Raw genomic sequence first — 21,064 nt, 5'->3', positions numbered from 1 at the left:
AAAAAATTCAGAAATGCACAAAAAATCACATGCAATCAATGTTTACATATTGATATGTGAGCTGTAGGGATCTCACCTTGTTGATCCATGTTGTCACTGCCTCTTCAGCATCATAAGGGAAGTCTTCCTCAGGAAGGAAAGGAGTAAACTTCTGTATGCAGGTCAGCACCCTCTCCACGCTGACCATTTCAACTGTGTACGCCATCATTAAAGTGTCAATCACTGCCAGATGAGAACTCTGAAATGACAAGAGGAAAAAACAGAAAGCACAAAACATAAGCACTCTGTTTCTTTCTATAAATCCTCAACAAATGACCACAAATTTGTCTAAAAGTTATGAATTAGTTAAGTTAGATTGAGAAAGCCAATATATCAATAATGTGTTTTTTTTACATATCTTAGCACAGGGGTTTTGAATGAATGAATTAATTTATTTATATAGCGCATTATATGAATTTATAATGCATTTATATAGCGCTTTCAAATGTACTACTGTACACCCAAAACGCTTTACAATCATATCAGGGGATCTCTCCTCAACCAGCACCAGTGTGCAGCATCCACTTGGATATTGGTTGAAACAAACCACTTGGTTTTCAATCAAATATGATCCTTGTGTGATTAAAAAAAAAAAAAGCCTTTATCTTTTATAAACAACCAATTTATACACTGAAAAATATATTATTAATCTAATCATTTTTATTTTAATCACATTTTTATCCACATTTTAATATTAATTTTAATAAAATATATTATTTTTTAGTCTTTTATTTATTTATTTACAGTTTTTCTCTAGACTTTTCCAATGACCCCATATGGCGTGCCATTTCTTCGACTACTGTTAAAGGGATAGTTCACTTTGAAATTAAATTTTGGTATGTTTTAGCTTACCTCAAGGGCATCCAAGATGTAGGTGTCTTTGTTTCCGCAGTAGTTTAAATTTTGATATTTTTAGGTCAAACCGTTATTGTCTGTCAGTCATTTAATGCAGGTCTGTGGTCACTGTCTCAAAAACATGGTCATTTCCAGTCTGCTTAGTCAGTTTCTCACCTCTAGAGGGTGCTATTGAAATTGTGTTGATCAGAAATTGAGGAGTGACTACATTTAAAGAACCCCTGAAATGGATGACAAGTGCAGTTTACTTTTCGGCATTGGTGTATTTCCTTATTAAACATGAAGTTTGGGCACGAAATACTGAAGGGCTAGTAGCCTTTAGTTTATGTCACAGCCATTAACAATGATTTGCTACTTGCTATTGCTATTCAGAATATATGTTAAAGAATGCAAAACTACTATAAACAAATAATTATTTATTTTAAAAATGATTTGAGTAAATCTAGCAGGAGTCAAATGACTCAATGTCATTTAACTCTATAAACTGCATCTATAGAGCCTTAAATAGCCCTAAAATTAAAGGAAAAGACAGGATTTATTTTGAGTACTTTCAGTCATTTGAAAGCATTTATAATAAAGTTTTGCCAAATTCCTAATCTTAAATTCAAATAAATGAGATTCCATTAAATCCCCTGAAATTAGAAATACTGTGCAAAAAGCAATTGACACAATCAGAGTCCAGCCCTGAAATCAACTTAACCTTTTACCTTAACCCGAAGGACCATATATTTTCATAAGACATTTTCCAGTATTTCTGGAAACAATATACCAATACTGTTCAGCATGATAAAAAACAATTTATTTACAAATTTGCTAATACTTGTTTAAATACACTAAAGCTACTTTAAGAGGTATGAATGGAAAAGTGAAAATGGAACAGCAACTTCTGGTCTCTGGGGCCCTCATGTTTGTAAATGGGGTTAAGGAGAGTACAATATGGAGTTCTGGTCTCTGGGCCTCTCATGTGGAAGTGGTGTCCTGGAGGAATGCCTGACCAAAACTCCATATTGTACTCTCCTTAACCCCATTTACCAATATAAAACTCTTAATTACTATAGCAGACCTATCTTCAGACAGTGCAGTCACTGGGCAAATCCCACGTGATTGTGCTTTGCCATTTGGAATTATGTTTTTTCTATTATGTGTTGCTTACTCAACCTTGATACAACATCATGCAAAGTGACAAAAAATACAAGTCAGGGTTCCCAGACCTTGATTAACTTCAAATTCAAGGACCTTTCAAGAACTTTCCAGGTCCAATACCCTCAAATTCAAGGACTTAATGTGGGAACACTTTTATTGTGTCCAACAACAAACATTGAGGTACCATCGTAGTAGTTTCATGTGCGCTTGAACGCATTGCAACGTACACCACAAAGTACCTCACGCAGGAAACACTCAACATAACGCGCAAATGCGCATAACTAACTAACGTAAATCAAGCAAGCTAGTATGCATAGGCCACGAAGTGTTGGTGAAATAACACATTAGAGGCGGGAGGGAATAATATGGAATTTTTTCCCAGAAAAATTCTTGCACAATATAAATTCAAGTACTTTCAAGGACCTGTATCTATGTAGGTTTATTTTCAAAAACTTTCCAGGGCCTTGAATTATTTTTATTTTTTTTTCAGATTCACAAACTTTTTTCAAAAGGATTTCAAGGACCCGTGGGAACCCTGACAATTATATGTGTAGGCTGTGTCTGGCATAAAATCTCTTTGACCAGCTTTAAAGAAAGTGTAAATTTCTGATTAAAATTATAAAAAGGACAAGTTACTTAACCAAACAAATTTTCAAGCAACTAAAATGAAGAAATAACAGTTAAATCCATGGGGATCAACAACCCTAGGCTTTTCACCATCCCTAAATAAAGAAAAGATTTAGATTAAAATGCAAACATGCCTTAAGAATCTATTTCAAAAGAAACGTGCTATCAAGGGTGTGCTCATATTTTGCCAGTAAGAGACAGTTGGCTTGATAAAAACTAATTCAATACGCAAATGTTAAGCTCTTCTAATGAATACTAAAAGATGAGAGAAGCGTTTTAAGTTTTTACTCTTCTTATTTTAAGTATGAGAAGCTTACCAAGCATTTATCGTAAGCATCCAAAAATCTCTCTCTTGGATTGCAACCAAACATTTTGATTTGGTGTGCGCTGCCACACACAACTGACGCAGTCATGACAGGCCATGCAACGTGTGTATATGGTGACATTCTGTATCTGCATGATTCAGAAAGTGATGTAGGAAACACTCAAACAAAAATAAAGTTTTAATTTACCCGAAAACCAAAACAAAAAATACACATTAAAATAAATTTGACTGTTAAATTATCAAAACACTCTAGTCTGTGAGGGACAGACTTAACAGTCTTTACAATGGCAAAGCACAACTCACAACTTGTGCTCAGGAGTTTTCGTCTACCACATTTCTTTTCTTCCAGAAAGACATTTGGTCAGCTGAACAATGTATGTTGTTAAACAACAGTACAATCCATTGAACGCACTGTATTTCTATCCCTCATAGTCATAGCCTCATATTCATTCCTGTCAAAACTAAATTGAGGTCTATGGACACTGAATTGCTTTCCTGGGGTAAATGTAACGTTACTTGATAGTTTACATGCTGTTTTAAAGATGTCTTTCTGCAGTTGAAACACTTATTGAGTGTTAACATTTATTCCATGGTTCACGTGTGATCTGAGGCGGCTACAGATTAAAGCATGTTAGTAAAGTGATTTCTGAGAAATGCTATTGAAAGTGGATTGGACCGAGCACCACAACACACTTTTAGCCAATCAGCATGACGGGGCGTGTTATTTTTTTCCTATAGATCATCTCACACAGTGCTGTTTAGAGATAGCAGAGGATTCTAAGGCCCTACCAGATTGAATCTGACAAGTTTGTCTGTACACTGCAGACTGTGTATCAAACACAGAGGACAAATCACTGAACCTTTCTATAAAAAAGGACTAAACATGGCTTGGTATGAATAAAACACTGAATTCAAACATCGGCACATTATTTACACACAATGAGTCTCATTCATGAAACACGAGCAGAACGAATTTTTGTGTAAATCGTGTGTAAAGTGGTTCTGGCGTAAATTTTTGGATTCATTAAAATGTTTGTATTTTCCAAATGTTAGTTGGTACGAAAGAAATCTACACCTGCTCCCAGCCACGCGTAAATAGTCAGATTTAAAGGGCGGGATTTATGGTAATTGAGAATGAGCGTGCACACGCATCCCATTTACGACTGGTTGGAATTCATTAACACACACACACATTTCACTATCACATCTGACGTTTACGAAGTATTTGTGAATCAGGAGAAGAGTTTTCGGAAAGGTCTCTTTATGCGCAAATCACTCACATATTTACTCGTATATTTATGAATGTTTCATGAATGAAACCCAGTATTATTAAAGAGGTTTTCACATTTCTCTATTATTCATGATTCGGTGGCTCTGAAATGTCAAAACACCATTCAAAATGCTTGCTACGGATGCGAAAAACGCAGAAAATCGAACCTGATCTGAATTTTTTTATGACGGACGAAAGTTTCTTAGGCAGTGTCAGTGTGCAAGCGTGATTGACATAACGTGAGGTTGTATTTATTTTTTAACGTGCGGAAATTTCGGATGCGAATTTCTGACTCAGTGTGCAAGGGCCTTTACTCTTCACAGAAAAAAAGTGGAGCATTGTATGCTCTAGTATTACTAATGCTGTTTAACGTACATCCACTGGGTAATTAACAGTCTAAATGTGAAGCAGAAATTTAAAAAAGTGCTTGTGAACCAGGTGCTGAAAACTGTCCTGGTACAGTGTGTAATATCAACAGGAAGTGCTTTCACATCATCGAAGGCTGAGAGCGGCAGGTCTGGAACTGCTTCTGAGAGCTCAGGTATCTCACACAGATAAACATAATGTGTTGATGTGTGTGGTGCCATTTTCAGAGGGTTCATGCTTCACTGTGCAAACATGCTTTTCTTCTTTCTTTCTCTCTCTGCATAAAGACCAGTTGTGTTTGTCCTCCCTCCTACTAACAGAGTGACTGAAGGGTGGAGCACTGCCAACCAAAGAAGGTGAAGAGTAATTCTAGGAACTATTCTTCGTATATATAGTTTTTATCCTGTTCACCTGAATTTCATCCTCACCTACAATAACACTACAACTATTAACATGCTCACACATAAACATACATTTAGCAGTTTACAGGAGATTCAATATGTAACCCATTCAAGACTGTATGGTACAATTTGCAAACAAATTGTAAGTGCATTTCACATTGCCACCATGGGTAAATTGAGGAAGAGGTTTAATGTCAAATTAGATAAATGTGACCCTGAATCACAAAAACAGTCACATGGGACAATTTTTTTAAATTAAGATCTATACATCATCTGAAATCTGAATAAATAAGCTTTACATCGATGTATGGTTTGTTAGGATAGGACAATATTTGGCCGATGTACAACTATTTGAAAATCTGGAATCTTGAAAACATTGAGAAAATCGCCTGTAAAGTTGTCCATTTATGTTAGCGATTGTGCTACATTCACTCACAAAAATATATTTTTTAATATATTTATGGTAGGAAATGTACAAAATATCTATCGATAATTTTGACCCATACAATGCATTGTTGGAAATTGCCACAAATATACCCATGCGACTTATGACTGGGTTTGTGATCCAGGGTCACAAATGTGTTAACTGTGTTAGAAACATTATACAATGGCCCCAAAAAGAATTTGGACATCACTTCACAAGTCAAATATGAAAGCATCAAAGATATGGCATCTTCAAAAATTATGCTAGAGATTTTCACAAAACAAACTTTTTTGAACAACTTTTTAACTGGTCTCAAGGTCATTTTTAACAATAGTTAAACAACCAGAAAGGGTCCAAGACTTTGCGTCTTAATTTTGGGCAATATATTTATTATTTCATATTTGAAACCTAACAAACTTTTTTTAAGAAATGTTTTGATTGAAATGTGTGTTTGTGCTAAATTTATTTAAAATAATTGCCACTTGGTTTGACAATTTGCTGTTAATGCAAAGACAAACATTTTTAATTGAGAATAAGTGTCCACATACTTTTTAGGACCAATGTATAGAGTGGGGTCCCAAAAGTCTAAAACCACTTTGAAAATATAATATTTTTTAATATTTAATATTTAAACCTATAAAGAAAGTTTTAGGGGGGGATTAAAACAAAGGAACATCATGACGTTTGATGAAAAAACATTCTGCACATTTTCTAGGTGAAATATCAAACAGTTAAAGGGATAGTTCACTCAAAAATTAAACTGCTGTCATCATTTACTCGCCCTCAAGCTGTTCTAAGCCTGTATGAGTTGCTGGTCCCCACTGACTTCCATAGTATGAAAAAAGAAAAACTGACATTCTTCAAAATATCTTCTTTTGTGTTCAACAGAAGAAAGAAACTCGTAAAGGTTTAGAACAACTTTATGTGGCCCACAACTAATGTGACTGCACCTTAAAGGGATAGTTCACCCAAAAATGAAAAATCTTCTAAACATTTGTATTTTTTTTCCCCATACTATGGAAGTCAATGGGGCCCATCAACTGTTTGGTAACCTGCATTCTTCACAAATCTTCTTTTGTGTTCAGCAGAAAAAAATTTTTTATACAGGTTTAGAACAAGTTGAGGGTGAGTAAATGATGAGTTTTAATTTTTAATGTTTTTCATTTTTTTCCCCTATTGTGACGTATATCCGAGTGAAAAAAATGTAGATCGGAACTTGATTTTGTCCATGAGGAATTCATTGGATGGTAATGCAAAATTATGAATCAAAATAGAAAAGAATGCAAAAGACCTTTCAGACCTTTAGTCTCCACTGTACATATACAGTTTAAACCATTACCTTCTGTGTTTAACCTGCCACATTGTCGAGTGAGAGCATATGTGCAGTCAACACTTTTGCTCCCAAATATGCTGATTAAAGGGAATATCATCAATGCAGTTTCACAGCAGTGCAGACCTCTCCTCCCCAATTGAGTCAAACACACCTCGACACACTGCCGCAGTGCTAATCGCCATGCCAACAGGCAAACCCACCCATGTGGACATATTACAGTGAACTCCTACAGAGACAGGAGAATGACCTGTGTTTGTAGACATGGTAAGGTGTATCTGTGTATCAGTGGGAGAGACTTGCACACTGTGAGACAAAACGAAGGTCAGATAAGACATGCACTTCTCACATGTGCACATCTTATCTGAACAACCCTACCAATCATAAACACAAACGCTGTGGCTGATGCAAAGACAAATTTGATAGCATGTGGAGATGTGTTTTCATTTTGAAGCTTACTGTATGTAGGGAGACTGCAAGATTGTGGATGTGTCGGTGTTCGCGACTTAATGTGCCTGTAGTGTCTGTGTTAAAACAGATGGACTAGACTGGGTGCAGTGCTCTTGGAGAGGTAAATGCACCTAAATTGAATACTGAAAGGATACTGACTGTTACTGCAGAGAGAGTGAGGGAGAGAAAGGGAATACTGCATTGCAGACATCAGCAGTTCCTAATATGGCAGTGTCCAGTTCTCCTCCTCATCCACCCTACACTTTACATCTTACAACACCCTTAAATCAAGTGTACACTGCAGCCTACATATAGCGACCAAAAGCAGCACAGTATGCATTACCAGTACACTACCAGTAGATTCATGTTATCACTGCCTTACTTATGATAGTAACAGCAAGGAAAACCTGAAGAAAATAATGCACTCCAAAATAATTTCCACATATTAAGCTTGTTCTATGAAGCTCACAATGAAGGCATTACGACAGACTGATGAAAACATGCACTGATGTTAAAATGTTGGTCAATACCAATAAGCAATTATTATGGCCAATTATTAGCTGATATTAAAATTATTTACTATTTTGTCCAAATAATTAATAATAAAAAATACAACAAAAACTACAACTCCCTGTTCACTTGTCGCCTGTCAATGATGTAATATCCGTGTTATCCCTGGTTTCCGCTTGTACTGCCATAGTAACCATGGCGACAGACGTGGACAACTGTGTAGTGTGTAACGTCTTGCAGCACGCTGTTGTTGTCTCGTTCAAGCATTATGGACCATGGCAAACAGACTTTGGGACAAAAGGAGAAATAAAACAAGGATCAATATCGGCGTTTTCAAGATGAGCTCCACGTCCGCGACTAACCGCGACTTGACAGAGCTTGATGACAAACTTTGACTTGACAGGGACGCCGCTCTTGCATGTGCTTTATTAGACAGGTGAGCAAATGTATATAAAACGAATCAATGTTATATAGCTAAACGTGATGAAATGTTAGAATATGATGTTATTCTGTATACAGTATGCTATTCTAGTGTTGATCTAGCTTACTGCTAGTCTCAAACAAGCTAGCCACCAAACTAACACATAGAATAATATTATAACTTTCAACACACTCATATGCAGTTTAGTATGATAGTGTAGATCAAGTGAAACAGCACTGCATCACCTCACAATTTTTATTTGTTACATAAACTGACCAGTTTGAATATTAATTCAGCACTTGCGAGTAGGGATGGGTATCGTTAAGGTTTTAACGGTATTACTACTCTTACCGATACTCCTTATCGATCCGGTACTTTAACGGTATTCTTATCGGTTCTTTTTGTTATATTAAAAAAAGGGAAAAAAATAATTTAGAACATAATTAATATTGCTTTATATTTTGAAATGTTAAATAAATATCTATAGCAAAAGAAAAAGCAATGCTTTAACTAAACAAATAAAACATGTATGTTATGCAGAAGAGTGCAGGCTTTTGTGTTTTATATTCAGAAGACATAGGACACCAAAAACAAAGTACAAACACATGGTCAAACAAAAAAAAAGTATACAATAAAACAAATATACAAATTATATACCCAGTGCTTTAATTCCAGTAATGTCTACTGACATTACTGTTCAGGAGTAATATGGGCTAAAAAGACATCTAATAAAGTCAGATGTAAAATAACACTGCATAGTTTATCATAGATAGATTAAAGCTTATAAAAGCCAAAATTATTCATCCAAGAGCTGTGACTGATTTTCTCTTTGCCTTTTGTTGTTTGATTCACATTAATGGAGAAATCGTCAGCAGATTTATTAGACTGCTGCCTCTTTAAGACCAAATGCAGATCTAATCATACGCATCATATTTTCTCCCAACTATTTACGTCCATTTAATACATAAACTGTATTTAAGTGAATAAACTGTTTAAGTGAATCTCCAAGCCATTTTTACATATTTGTGTGTATATTTGATCGTTTAGATGCGCACACAAAGCCCAAAATATACGTTGCTTGTCTCGTTGCGGTGTGTTTCGGAGCGCGCGCCGCATTTGGAACAGCGTCTATTGCGTCAATTTTGGTACTTTTAATAGCCTTTTATTATCAAACGCGTCCCGCAGTTTAGCAACAGTATAGACTACATTTTACAACAGTCACCGATCGTGCAGATTCTGAAGTTACGTTTGGGTTTTAGGGAGAAATGACAGTGCACCGCTGTGAAGGGAAGGAAGTTGCGCTTGACAGAATGCGGCTTTAGTTTTTAATGGTTATACCTCAAATATCTTCTTTTTTATAATCATTGGAAGACAAAATCTAAAATAAAATTAGTTTAATATCAAAGATCTAAAGTGTAACCGTTTTAATGTTTAGTTCTGTCCTCATCGTAGCCTACTCATTAAGCAGGGCTGTTGTGATGTGCGCGCTGTGGCTCCGCGTGAAAGATCGCTCTCTCTCACACACACTCTCTCTCTTTAGCAAAAATGCATCACAGACAAAGGGTTCAGTATTATTATATATAGAAGTGGCTGGCGAGATTAAATTTGCAAGATAAATAATTTCTTAATAGCAATAATATATAGCACGTGTACTTTCTTAATTTCTCCAGTACCGACAGCAGAACCGATAACGTCCGAGCTTATCGATCCAGCGGTCTTTCAAAATTCAGCACCGGGGCCCGTTTAATACCGGGTTTCGGTACCCATCCCTACTTGCGAGAAACTTTAATTCAGTAGAATGAAATGTCCTCATTCCTTTATATCCACGGGACTCGCGTGTGGCGCTGATATCTGTCTCTCATTAGCAATCGTGCCCTGCTTCATACCACAGTCATGTTAAAAAAAATCAATGTATTCACTCATCCATAAACATTATTTCCCATAAACATTATTAGATCCATCGGCATGGCGACAATTTCCATGATTCCGCTTCACTGCATCATCAATCTACGCCTTTGTTATTATAAGAGGTTAGTGACTCCTAGCGGCGAAAAAAATTACATATTGCAGCTTTAAAATGTATAGTATGAAAAACGGATATTCATGTTGATATTTGCAAAAGATTACATTTAACACTTTTAGCTTCAGTTGGTACTAGGGATGCACTGATATTAAAATTCTGATTGATACCTTTAGGCCGATAGTAGTTAGCCCGTTAAGGTATTGTTGCTCGTTACCACGGCAACCACTTGCGTGTCCAGGTTTGAACCCGCTTCACGTGTATGAAAAGTATCTGTACACATGACAGCCAGCAAAATCACAAGGAAAGCCTGACGTGTACTGACAACTATAGGCCTACATTATTTAAGCGTATTCTCTTCGTTAGGATGTTGATATAGCTACTGTTCCAAGTGTCAAATAAGCTTCATTCATGCCGTTTCTCCTTTAATTTGATATAAAAATTTCATACTGTATTGTCCATTATAACCGGCTGTATAATAAGCCTATCAGCAAGCTTAAAGGGTTAGTTCAAAAATTTAAATTATCCCATAATTTACTCACCCTCAAGCCATTAAGTTATATTAAAAAAATATCCTGGCTCTTCCAATCTTTACAATGGGAGTGAATGGTAACTTAGATTTTGAAGCCCAAAAAAGCACATCCATCCATCGTAAAAGTAATCCACAAGACTCCAAGGGGTTATAAAGTCTTTTGAAGTGAAGCAATGCGTTTTTGTAAAAAGAATATCCATATTTATAACTTTATAAACTATAAAAACGGTAACCGCATGCGAGTCGAGTGGAAGAGTAAGTAAATTATAGGATAATTTTCATTTTTGGGTGAACTAACCCTTTAATTGTTATATACTAGTTTGACTACTTTTGTGCAGGCTGTCAAAATACTACCTCACCTTGCTCATCTTCCGAGTGGACATTTCTCTAAACCTGCCACCACAGAGAAAACCACCGCATGCAAAATCTGAGGTAAAATTACATGATTTTGTTTTCCGCTACAGATATACACTTTTCAAAATAATATATTAATTTTAAAATGTAACATTAACATAACGGTAATTTAAACATAGTATTTGTAAAAATATAAATCAAAAGATTCATTGTGTAAAAAAAAAAAGACTAGTATTTCCAAGTCGACTAGCAGCAGCATTATCGTTTAATCCACTAGTCGAATAGTCTCGCACATCTGAAACCCCCACACTCTAAATCTGAAAGTATGTCAGTTCTGCAACAGAAATAAATAAAGGTGTAGTGCCAGATCACTTGCCATCTGTATGGGGGTCTTGCAGAGGTCTCTCTCAGTCACGAGTCTCTCCTGGTCAGTGACGTAGAGGCCTTTCTGAGCGAGGGCCTGGATGATGGCGTTATGACCCAGCAGAGGTTTAGCGGCGTCACTCCTGAGGATCAGACTCCCCGCACGGCAATACAACTCCGCGGACAGCAGCAGAGACACAACCGGTGGCTTCACATGCTCCTGATCATACTGGTCCCGGTAAAACGGATCGTCCAACTCCACGGGTACACAGTCTAAAGAGAGAAAGAAAGAGACTGTGAGTGATTACACAACCAAAAGTGTCCTAGAATTTGAAGGGTAATGAGAAAAAGTGATTACTTGAGCTAGTCATGTGAGGTGGGTAAAACATATTTGTCAAAAAACAGTTCTATTTAACTCTTCAGGTGGAAAAAAAAGAAGTTAATGCGCCTTTAAATATGATTCAGGATCAATGCTTGGTCGGACACTGATGTGAGGTCAATGAGTGGAATCTGAAAAGAAAGACACACTGTTTTCAGACTAATCCCATTATGACTCTCATTTAATCTGATTTACTGAAGCTCTTCAGAATAGCACCATAGATCCAAACACACACAAACAGACATGTACAGGCATGCATGAATCCAGTCACACACACACAGACTGCAATCACTGGGCTGACACAATTACACACACACACATGTAAACGCCCAGGTACAGGCCAGCAAAAACTGAGTCACGAGCACTTGCCCACACACACAAAAAAAAAACAGTTGTGTAATGCACGTAAACAGAAATGATCATCATCAGGATGAAAACATCTGCAAACAGACTGACAATTCGGCTCTGTTTCTGACGCTTAAGTGCGACTGCAAATAGCTGAGTCTAGAAGGCCAAGGAAATTCCTGGCATCCCATAATGCTTCAGCGTGAGTCAGACTACAGGCAATGCAGATTCCTGCTCTTCCCGGGTCATTTCCTTTCAGTATGTCTTGTGTATGCGTGTTCTTTTTCTTTTTCAGCAGCAGGAAATGTGTCTTAAAGGTGCAGTACAGTTCCTGATTAAAAATAAACATTACAAATAACAAAATGATGGAAAAAAACGTTTAAGATAAAAATAAATAGATAGATTGTGCTTGTTGATTTTCTTTTTTGGCAGTAGGAAAAGTGTCTTAAAGGAGCAGTACACTTTCTGTTAGATTATCTTAAATGCATGCATTATTGTATTTGTTTTTAATGCCTGATACAGACTGTGTGATTTCAGCAATCCTGTAAATCTATAGGATTACCTATAATCCTACAGTACAAATCACACTGTACGACGTGGATAAACTTGGGTACGCCATGTAAGTAGATTGTAAGATGATGACACCTATTGAATCATAGGCTACAACGCAAGTTAGTATGGAAGAGTAAAATGTCATCAGCATGTGCTAGTGGTAAACAAATAGAGCAAGATGAATCACACTTTGGCAAAAAAGAGGAGGAAGAGGAGGAAGCGAAAGAGAGAATATGGATGCGGTCATGGCTAGGAAAAAGAGGCTAACTTGGCATGCCAATTTCGTAAACGGAGCTTGAGGTAAGTTTTAGCACCATGTCACGTTGATCAATACGCCATTTCATCCTGCATTTTTATTGGCTAATCAGTACGTATGTCATAGCAGCAAACACACTGTGAGATAATCATGCTGAATTTCTGACACTGTCAGAAAATTATCACAGGCTATCTTTGGTCGCAAGACCGTGTCAACGACCGTCTTTGAGCCTCTCACTGTACGACGTAGGACCACCGTTCAGAGAAAATGCCACCATTGGTCATCTTTTGTCCGAGTGGGACATCCCAAAATCGTACAGTGTGTACCAGGCATTTGTAATTTTTACAGGTGTCTTAAGTGTGAATTCCCTAAACAGCTGTACTACGTTTGAACTGTATCTTAAGCACCTGCCATCCAGTTTAACCAAGCACTAAAAGCACTGTAAAAGCATATAGCATATGCAATTAAATGTAAAATAACTGATTCAAAAAGTCTAGTATAATTGGGATAACTTTGATTTCACCGGTCCCCAATTGGACAAGTTTCTTATGGGGCGTTTACATAAGATGCATTTTTAAAAATATAAAAATAAAACAAAAAATTAAATCTTTCACACTAATGATCTATTTAGTTGTTGAATGAATAGCTGACCATCATTATCCATCCCTTATTTCCTCCATTAGCATTAACTGCTAGCAACAGTCATTGTGTTTCCAATATTTACAGAGGCATCCGAAAACTCTTAAAATCATTCCCCCTAACCTTTATGAAAAGCTGCTGCGTCAATGGAAACCCTTTCCCTGCCAGTCTTCGCTAGTTCAGAGCCAAAAACATAAAACACACACACACTACTTCTGTAAAGCTCACAGTTTTTCCTGAACATGCTCATAAAGAGCTGCCTGATTATGGAAAGGTTTTTCCCCAGCGTTTCATCCCAACTCGGACAGAGGCAGGAAGCGGCTCTCGAAGGCATGACAAACACAGGGAGGAAGTGAGGGGTCAGAGAGAGAAAAGCCTGAGGCAGCAAGTCACCACGACCCACAAAAGCCTTTCAAACGTCCAACTCTGTGCTTTTGTTTAAATGTTACTGTAAGAAAACATAACTCTTAAGGTCAATTCAAAAGGTTTTTACTTCAGATAATACATTCTGTCGGCATATGCTTATAATAATCATTCCAAACATATTGAGACTGACATGTTCTATGAACAAGAAATTGATCGCCCAAAAATGAAAATTCTGTCATGATTTACTAAAAGCATTATAAAATAATCATAAAAATGCTCCCTAATACTTGTGCATTATAGTACAAGTTATCTGTATGTTATCATATATAAAAGAGACCAAAATTAAAGTAATAATTCACTGATAATCTTCCCCTTGTTCTCAACTAGTTTAAACTGAAGAACTGGTTCAGTTTGTAAATGAATCATTAGAACAATTTATTGAACAAGGTCGAATAATAATTTTTTAAACATATCTGATTCAAAACAACACTTTACAAATCAGGCAATGCCCCTTCTCTTATAAACTCTCCTGAACACTGAAAGGAGAGGGCATAAATTTATTATACTAAAAAATTAAAGGAAAGAAAAAAAAAACAGCCTGAATATTCAAAAGTGTCGACTTTTGTGGAAGAAAATAAGTCATTCAGGGCTTGGTGAGTTAATGATGACAACATTTTTTAAATATTTCTAGTGGCAGATTTGCGATATATACATTTCTCATAACAGGAAAACATTAATTCAATCAGTCTCATTTAAAAATCTGCTGACACGATCATCTTAAGAAGCACATTCAGCACTATTTATTTCTCATATGTAACATGGGCATTGAATAGAGTGCGTTAAGAGTTTACAGGGAGAATAACAGAGTACACAGTCACATGTGAACATCACACACTCCCATCACCCCTCAGGCTTCAGTGATGTAACAGGAACGAATGCTCTCTGTCGTGGTATGTGCAGTATGCCACAGATGTAAGGCTGGGGGTAAAGACAGCATGAACAACGCAGCCGTGAAGGCCTACAGGCACTCAAAACATCTGTTTGTGACCTTGTTTATTTTTCATTTCTGAGCAAAGTATCTGAATGAACAGACATCCACCAGACTCTCTTTTCAATCTAAGGATGCCTTGCAATGGTGGGGCTCATTTTCCTGTGTTTGTTTCTCATGCTGATCAGCAGTTTCATTCTGCTGTGAAGAGCAGTGACTGATGGGGAGATGTTATCACCCTTACAAAAACAGTACCATGGTACTCTAACTCTTGGTATTTACATGGCACTATATATACCAAAATAGGATTATCAAGGTATGTTATTTTCAAATCCCTCCCTTGTGAAAACTAGTACACTTTAGCATACTTAAAAAAAAAGGTGAACTTATTACAGAAAAAATATATTTGAATTTCTATTAAATGCAATTAGTGCTTTTTTGACCCACTTAAGAAGGAAATGTATGTGTGTAATTTTATAATTACTTCTATTGTCTTTGAAATATGGTTACTGTCGAATGTACTGACAAGAATTCCCGGCAACTAAAATATACTTTGTCATTTCTATTTAAACTTGTTTAAATATATTTGTAATTACACATTTGAAATTATGAATTTGCAAATTAGTACATTTAAAGTATATTAAATTTAAATGTAATACTGAGTAACAATCAGTACTACTACTACTATAGTTAAACTACTATAGTTAAAATGATAATAAAGTGCATGTGCCTTAGTATGTTAGTCAACTAGTACACTAATAAGTGTACTTCTTTAAAGCATGACAAATTATTATTATATCATAAATATACTTTAAATTAAAACTTTTTATTTTTAATTATTACAAAGTGCACTCTTTTAAGTGTACTTAAGTGTGTTAAGAAAAACAGCCATGAAAGTGTACGTATACTTAAGTAGACTAATATTACTTATTTCAGTAATATGTTGTATGTGAGGGATTATCCATGGCTAGCTGTGCATTAAACAATTTTATGAGGGAAAAAGAAACACCCTACGTGAAGCAGAAATCGTTTAATGCGCTGTTAGCCTAGGATTATCCTGCTTATACCATGGTCATTTACCAGCATATAAAAAGTGTTATTGATGTTTTCAGTGCAATATTTGACTGGAAGGGTCAAAATGATGGTTATTTTGTCAGTTAAGGCTCGTTAGATCTAACATTCTGCCACCTTTAATTTAGACAGAGATAAAGTAGTGTTGTAAGATTACATTTATTTGAATTAATGAATTATAGCATTTATTTGAATCAGAGAGAGAGAGAGAGAAGCATGTGTGAATTACCTGCATCTGTGCAGCATCTTTTATACTAGTTTCAAAGGCTTCAAAAACATCAATGTTACCCCTCTTTTCTGAGAAATATAATATAGCGATTCAGTAACTAAATAATTTTTATTTCTATAAGAAAATAAGATAAAAAACGATAGTGGGGGGGCGGTGCCGCGGTGGGCAAGTGATGTGTTGCGGCTCAACACTGTAACACCGACTATTGTAGCTAACCTATCAGTCACGTCCACGCGCATGGCGCACTGATGATGAAACGCACAAATAAGGAATTCGGGAAATTTAGGAATTAAGTTGTCTAAAAATGAAGAGGTCAACAGCTGATTACCTTAAAAAAAGTGTGGAGGGTGAGGACGCTGGTTGAAAGGACGAGCCAACAAGCCAGCATACAGACTCAGACACAACTGATGACGAGAGCACAGGTGCGCACAGGTTATAGTTTTTTATGGTTTTCATTTGATAGTCAATCCCATGTAGCAAAGGGGGGGGGGGGGGTGCAACCAAATCATGCGACCAACTGAGAACTGAGTGGAAAGTTACGCTGGAATACTGTGGGAGTGTTGCACTAAGATTGGTCCGGTCCTGAGAGGCATTTAACTTTTCAGGAGGAAGATGGCCTTTTAAAGTCGTGGTTGATTATGATTTCACTTTTCTAACTTTAGTTAGTGTGTAAAGCTGCTGTTTGAACATAAACAACATCTGTAAAGTTACGACGCTGAAAGTTCAAAGCAAAGGGAGACCACAACAAACGGCTGGTAAGGACTACACAACATTCCTCCCGGGTTTGTGACATCACCAATGCAGAATATGCTAATCAATGACTAGAAGATAACTAAACATAAGCTACATAAATTCATCAAATAACCATTCAGAAATGTTGTCACTTCTCCTTGAGTCTCTCCATCTTTGTCTGACTCCGGTTTGAACATAAAAGGCTAAAAGATTTGAAAGTTTTCAGTGTGTGTCTGTGTGAGGTAATTAGATGTGCTAATTAGATGTGCTAACCATAGACTGTAAAAAATAGGTGCTAACACAGGAGCTCTTGAAGCTCCGCCCTCTGTGCTGTGAGCAGCAGCTCATTTGCATTTAAAGGGACAGACACAAAAACAGTGCGTTTTTGCTCACCCTCAAAAAGTGACAATTTTAACATGCTATATAAAAATATATGTGGGGTATTTTGAGCTAAAACTTCACATAGACACTCTGGGGACATCAGAGACTTATTTTACATTTTGTGAAAAGGGCATTATACCACCCCTTTAAGATCTGAAGTACACTACAAGTGTACATTCAATACAATTAAGCACACTTCTTTTTCACAAGGGCTGCTATGTTCAAAAACAATGATAGTACCAGAGTAGTTTTAGTTAATGTCACTGTCAGCACTAATATAGGGGATTCAGAGACATCTGCAATAGAGATCAGAGTAAATCCATGCTTTATCAACCACATTAGAGTTCATGTACACAAGCAAAAAAGCTTTTTACACACATACACACACACACACACACACACACACACTTCTGTCAGGAGCCTTCTTCATCTTGGCCCGGTTGCATTGCACTCCACAGGCGTCTCTGTTGTGGGCGCTCTAGCAATAAAAGCCACATTACTTTATGTCCAGTTGATTGTCTGTGTTTATGTTAATTCCAGAATCCTCCATAGGGAGTTATTTTGGAAAATTCAATCCTATTACAGTGTGCAGAAGCAGGGAATCTGCTTTGAGCATTTATTATGGACTGTGGGGACGGACACAGACATAAGCCAGTCTCTGGCCTTTCATGAGTCTATGCAGGGATCTAGGCTAATGATTTCTGCAGACTTGGAAACAGTTACCACCATGTAGATTTTTGTCAAATTCACTATTTTTAACCTCTGTATACTGCACTCTAAATACCTTAAAATTACAGATTTTGGCCTGGTTTCACAGACAGGGCTTAGATTAAGCCAGGATTAGGCCTTAGTTCAATCAGGACATTTAAGTATTTTTTTTAAACGTGCATTAGAAAAAAAAACATGACTGGTGTGCATCTTGAGACAAATCAATGGCAATGACATGTTTTAAGATATGCCAGTGCAAGATGCTTTGTCTGTGAAACAGGGGGTTAAACTTTAAATCTTGTTTATGACTCCTAAGAGAACAACAGTGTTTATGCAAATTAGTTAATTAATTCTCTCCTCAAAATTGTGTTACCCATTAACAAAATCGCTCCAATAAACGTTCATGTCGCAAAAATTTGTTGTCACTTCTTTACTCCAGTCAACATTTCTCAAGGTAGGTTTATTTTTAAAGTCAATTTCGATATATAGACATACTTTCAAGATTTGACAACAAAAAGGCATGCCTGCTGTTATTGCCAAGCAGGAAAAAAGACGCTTGACTGAATGCATGGTAAGCAACAGCGAGGCATGTTGTCATTCTATACGGGCGGGGTAAGTTGTCACAGTGTGGAAACTGCCATTCAGATAAATGTTCACAGTAACATAGTTAGGAAAGACAAAACAGTTACTGAAAGGGTATATTAAACATGGGGATTTCAACCTTAAATGGTAGGTGCAAGGGACCCATCCTAAAAATGTAAAAGACATCTATAAAGTGTTTATACTGTGAACAATTAATACTAATATCTAAAATAGGCTATTATTTTGAAAATGTTTAGTTAATTTTAATTAGTATTTACATTATACTCATTATAATAATGTATTTATTTACACATTTATTTAATTATTTATTTTATACACATTGATATAGTTAATTACTTTAATCTATTTAAATATAATATTTGATTATTTAATCTTTTTTTTTCCCCTGTAAAGATTTCCACATCCACTCCATTGCGACCAACTTAGGGGTCCGGGACCCCCAATTTAAAAACCAGTGTATCTAAGCAATTAAGATGTATTGCCCTTATTGTGACAACTTTTGCCAGCACTAAAAATATAGATTTTCAAACCTTCAAGCGCCACCTACCAGATCCAAAGGCTTTGGCGATGAGCCACGTCAAACTGCACGATATCTTGGCCCTTGTGAAATCATAGTGATCCACAGATTTGATGGTCGGCACGATGAACATCCTCTTGCTCTCCTTGATCTCTGCGGCATCACCCATCTTGACATCTACGCGTGGCTGCATCACGTCCCACGGGACTATGAGATCACAGCGGTGGACGACATTCCCATGCTCAAATATGATGAGAAATATAACGGATCGGCCCAAACGCTCGTGCAGTCCAATAATCCTCCTCTCATATATTGATTATACACACGAAAACAATCCCAACTGCATCCCCCAGCGCCGGATTCAATATCCAACAAGCGATTCCAAGCGTCTGCAGTAGTTCTCATCCGTTTCCCGGCATTATATCCTCAAGTTCGTGTAACGTTAGATGACAAAAATCAATATTTCATAGGTGACACATGCGCCATGATGAGGGATGTCACGTTTAATGGCGAGGAGAGGCGGTCGATGAGTTCACTGTTTTGTGTCATGATTTCTCCTCTTCTTTAACTTTTGTAACTGTCCTTAAAATCTCTTCTTCTCCCTGCGGTCCGCCTGCCGCACTGGCCTGGAAAAAAAATGGGAAAGATGAGTGCGCATGCGCGAAACGCCCAGACGCAGACAAGCACTGCTGGCTGAGGTAGATTCATGCAGCTGTTAAATAAAACGAGTTTTTACACACCTCATCTGTTTTATTAGCCTACTTATCTACACTATTTTCTATTTTACGCATCTATCCTTTTAGTTCTGTAAATATAATCAAACTGATAAGCTATGTTTGTAGGATAGGCTGAATAAAAAAAATCTGTTAATTTTTTGTTTTTTACTAGGCTATGTTGCTACAATTGTTTGGGTTTAACTTGCTGTGAATTAAAAATGGAGACTTCAGATACATTTAGACTAATAAATAGTGCCTCAATTTATCCAAATTGTGTGTGTGTGTGTGTGTGTGTGTGTGTGTGTGTGTGTGTGTGTGTGTGTGTGTGTGTGTGTGTGTGTGTGTGTGTGTGTGTGTGTAATGTATATTTAGGATTGAAGAAAGATTTCCTTTGAAACTCATTTTCACTCAGAAATTGCTAATAAACTTCACTAATAATTACAAAAAATGGCAAGTATCAAGAAAAATGAAATTTGAAATGGTATTTTCTTGTAAAACATTCTCCTATTATCTGTTTTATTTACAACAGTTGTTGTGCACAATATTCATTATAGCAAATATAAATTTGTCTAGCCTATATTTATAAATGTTGTAGTATCTGTTGGTGTTGACTCACATTGAGTAATATGAAAAGAAGAAATGGAAAAAGACTGCATCCAAACAGACGAATACCTCTGAACATGTCAATCAAATAATCAAAAATGATTTTTGATACAAAACCTTCAGTTGTTTTTCTAAATGTATTAGCATGTTCAATCAATAAAATAAATAAAAACTAATTATATTAATATCCTTTGAGAATGATAAGGTGGAGTAGCTATTAACTGTGACATTTACAGAGTAGAGTCCAAACTGTGTGATGTTGAGGCAGATGTAAGTCTTGTATTAGCAGCAGGAGTCATGGATCGGCTCTCTCAGACAGGAAGGGGTGTGACTGTGGCGGCTTCTGACTATCAGCTCTGAAGAATAGCTGTAATTACTGCCCTCTACCCACACACACACACACACACACACACACACACCCCTTTCATCAAATACACACTCACATAGCCTTTCATGGCTCCTAGTTCTCAAGCAAGAATGGAAGTCAATTATTGAGAGAGAGAGAGAGAGAGAGAGAGAGAGAGAGAGAGAGAGAGAGAGAGAGAGAGA

The 21,064-nt window shown here is 36.6% G+C and overlaps 1 protein-coding gene across 4 annotated transcripts in view; it reads right to left on the bottom strand.

Moving 5' to 3' along the window:
- The window catches only part of camsap2b (calmodulin regulated spectrin-associated protein family, member 2b), a 52,291-nt gene extending 32,472 nt beyond the window's left edge, over positions 1-19,819 (bottom strand). For all 4 annotated transcript variants that reach the window (XM_079875182.1, XM_079875183.1, XM_079875180.1 and 1 more), the window contains exons 1-3: positions 19,227-19,819; positions 11,444-11,703; positions 77-238 (exon numbers count right to left, since the gene is read on the bottom strand). In XM_079875182.1, the coding sequence (XP_079731308.1) occupies positions 77-238; positions 11,444-11,703; positions 19,227-19,389 (585 nt within the window). In that variant the 5' untranslated portion in view covers positions 19,390-19,819. The remainder of the gene's footprint in view (positions 1-76; positions 239-11,443; positions 11,704-19,226) is intronic.
- Positions 19,820-21,064: the final 1,245 nt, after the last annotated feature.

The sequence above is a fragment of the Squalius cephalus genome (genome assembly GCF_949319135.1).
Source record: "Squalius cephalus genome assembly, chromosome: 7".
NCBI classification, from domain to species: domain Eukaryota; kingdom Metazoa; phylum Chordata; class Actinopteri; order Cypriniformes; family Leuciscidae; genus Squalius; species Squalius cephalus.
Note: the sequence above shows the minus strand (reverse complement) of the source record. Positions and strands in the feature narration are given on the sequence as shown.